The 2,380-nt window shown below is 30.9% G+C and overlaps 1 protein-coding gene across 1 annotated transcript in view; it reads right to left on the minus strand.

Moving 5' to 3' along the window:
- GCC2 (GRIP and coiled-coil domain containing 2) overlaps positions 1-2,374 on the minus strand; it is a 13,348-nt gene extending 10,974 nt beyond the window's left edge. The window contains exons 1-2 of the mRNA XM_019663824.1: positions 2,292-2,374; positions 664-840 (exon numbers count right to left, since the gene is read on the minus strand). Of these exons, the coding sequence (XP_019519369.1) occupies positions 664-707 (44 nt within the window). The 5' untranslated portion in view covers positions 708-840; positions 2,292-2,374. The remainder of the gene's footprint in view (positions 1-663; positions 841-2,291) is intronic.
- Positions 2,375-2,380: the final 6 nt, after the last annotated feature.

A 2,380-nucleotide genomic window follows, 5' to 3' on the forward strand; every position in this document is an offset into this window, starting at 1 on the left:
CACTTCTTTAAGTATATAAATGTTGAATAACTATGGTGTACACCTGAAACTAATATAATATTGTATGCTAGCTATATTTTAATAAACATTTTTAGAAAAAGGAAAACTCAATGAAGAATTCTTTTCCTCAATCTAGGATACAATATTACCACCCAATTTCTTTATTACAGAATTCGAAGTTCCTTGTTCACAATAATCCATTTATTCTGCCAATATGCCTAACCTCTATTTAAAGTACTGATTAACAAAAGTATAATAATATGGCCAGTTGAATATACAGTGGCAATGGTAAGTTACACATTCTTTTCAGTCAGCAGCTGCTTGAATGTTTTCCTCTAGAGGAAAGAAAAATGTTTGTAATTTGATACCTGGTTTGGAAAGTAGTTTTGTTTTGTTTTTTTAATAAAACATTCTAGCCATGAAGTCCATAGGAAAGACAGGGTACTGGATGAGTAGATAAAATTAACTGTTCTTTAAAAAGCTAAGTACAGAAACAATCAACAGGGAGAGTTTTAAGGCAGAAAACACAGTTACCAAGCCTTTAGAAATATCTATTTCTTATTTTCAATTTGTATTTATCCCAAGGAGCAACACATTAGGAGTTTGAACAAAGAAATACTTTGCTGCAGATACAAACACTGTTAGTGCTGCTAGTGACCTTACTTTTCCCGGAGTTCTGCCTCTTTGGACACAGTTTCCTGCAGCATCTTGTTGTGCCTTTCTAGCAGAGTATCGTGTTCAGACTGTAATGTTTGAAGTTCGGATACATGGATCTGTAAATTATTTTGGGTATCTTGTAATTTGATTTTCAGTTGGTCAACCAGAATTTCCAGGTGTTCTCTAAAACAGAAATAAACAATTTAAAAATTTTGAAAGAGATGAGAACATGATTTTGTGGTTTCAAATGAATTTTACTTTTAATTTTTCAATGTCATATTCCTGCTGTTGTTATGGATGACTCTAAAGGAACTATAATATTCAGAAGAATTCAGAGACTAGGATTAAATATAATGCAAAAGACATTATAAAAAACAATAAAAAGACAATAGATCTCAGGCACTACAGATTTACAGAAAGTTTCTGAACTTATAAATTTCATATTTAAATGGAGCAGACCACAAATGGCATCAAAATAACCTATTTTATGTTGTAAGACTATGCCATTAATTTTTAAAAAAAATCATACAGTTCTAAACTAACCATTATGAGAACGGTACATCAGCCCAAGTTATAGGTAAACAAAGTTCCTGGAGAAAGCAAGTCCCTGGAAAAGTCGGATTTCATAGTTATCATGTTCCAACTCATAACTTTGCCACAACTGGTACAATACACTTAGTTTTTGTTTGTTTATTTGTTTTTAAGTAATGTATAAAAAAGTAAAAGCAACCTAAAACATTTTTAATAAAATAATTTAAACCCCAAATTCTGGTATCATTAAAAAGTTTTTAAGTCTTGCAAATGGTGATATTTTTATATTGTGTCAATATTCAACTTCAGCTTTAAGATGAGCTATTTATAGAGAAAATAGGTCATCATTTTCAGCCTACAGTTCCTATATTTAATAGACACATAAACAAAAAGTAACATAGAGATAAACATACAAACACTGCAGGATATTTAGTCCTACTGAGAACAGTAAGAGCCAGATATAGAGCTGCTTGAACACTGAACTTCTACTTAGAAAACATAACACATACTGTGGAATGCCCTATCTTTTATTCCTAATACATTTAAAAATAATTATAAATGTGATTTGTATGCTAGACATATTAAACAATAAGCTATTGAAGTAGTAATTGAGATGGTCATCAACTTAAAAGGAAAAATTTAATTCTAGGCCAAAATTTGGTACTTATTTTAAAACCTTTTGAAATAAGTAAAATGTTAGGCAACTTCTGTTAAGCATAATTAATGGTGAATAAGTACATCATGGAAGCATTTTTATTCTACTTCTAAATCTTCAAAATTGGAAAATTAATCATAATGTAACTTTAATGTTCGTATTTCTATTAGGACCAAATTGTACAAAATGAAGTTATTTCATCTACAAAGACTATATCCTGGTTTCACTGTTTACTTTACACATATTTTTGCATTTATAACAGTGCCCTTCATAGTGACATTTCCTTGTTGCTGTTTGGGGACACAGTGAAGCCAAAAACTCTGTTCTCATTGGTAACTACATGTAAACTTACCAGTCAAAAGAAATCAAAGTAGGATTTCAACCTACTTGGTGGAGAATCAACCTTGGGGAGAAAAACCCTGCATATTTCTTATAACTCAGACTTTACCTTTCTTGTTTAGTTCCCTCGGTTTCAGCCTGAGACACAGATTTACTTTTCTGTTGTTTTAGAACATTATGAACTCGGACTTTGTAGCT

Source organism: Hipposideros armiger, unplaced genomic scaffold, assembly GCF_001890085.2.
Source record: "Hipposideros armiger isolate ML-2016 unplaced genomic scaffold, ASM189008v1 scaffold_406, whole genome shotgun sequence".
In the NCBI taxonomy this organism is placed as follows: Eukaryota; Metazoa; Chordata; class Mammalia; order Chiroptera; family Hipposideridae; genus Hipposideros; species Hipposideros armiger.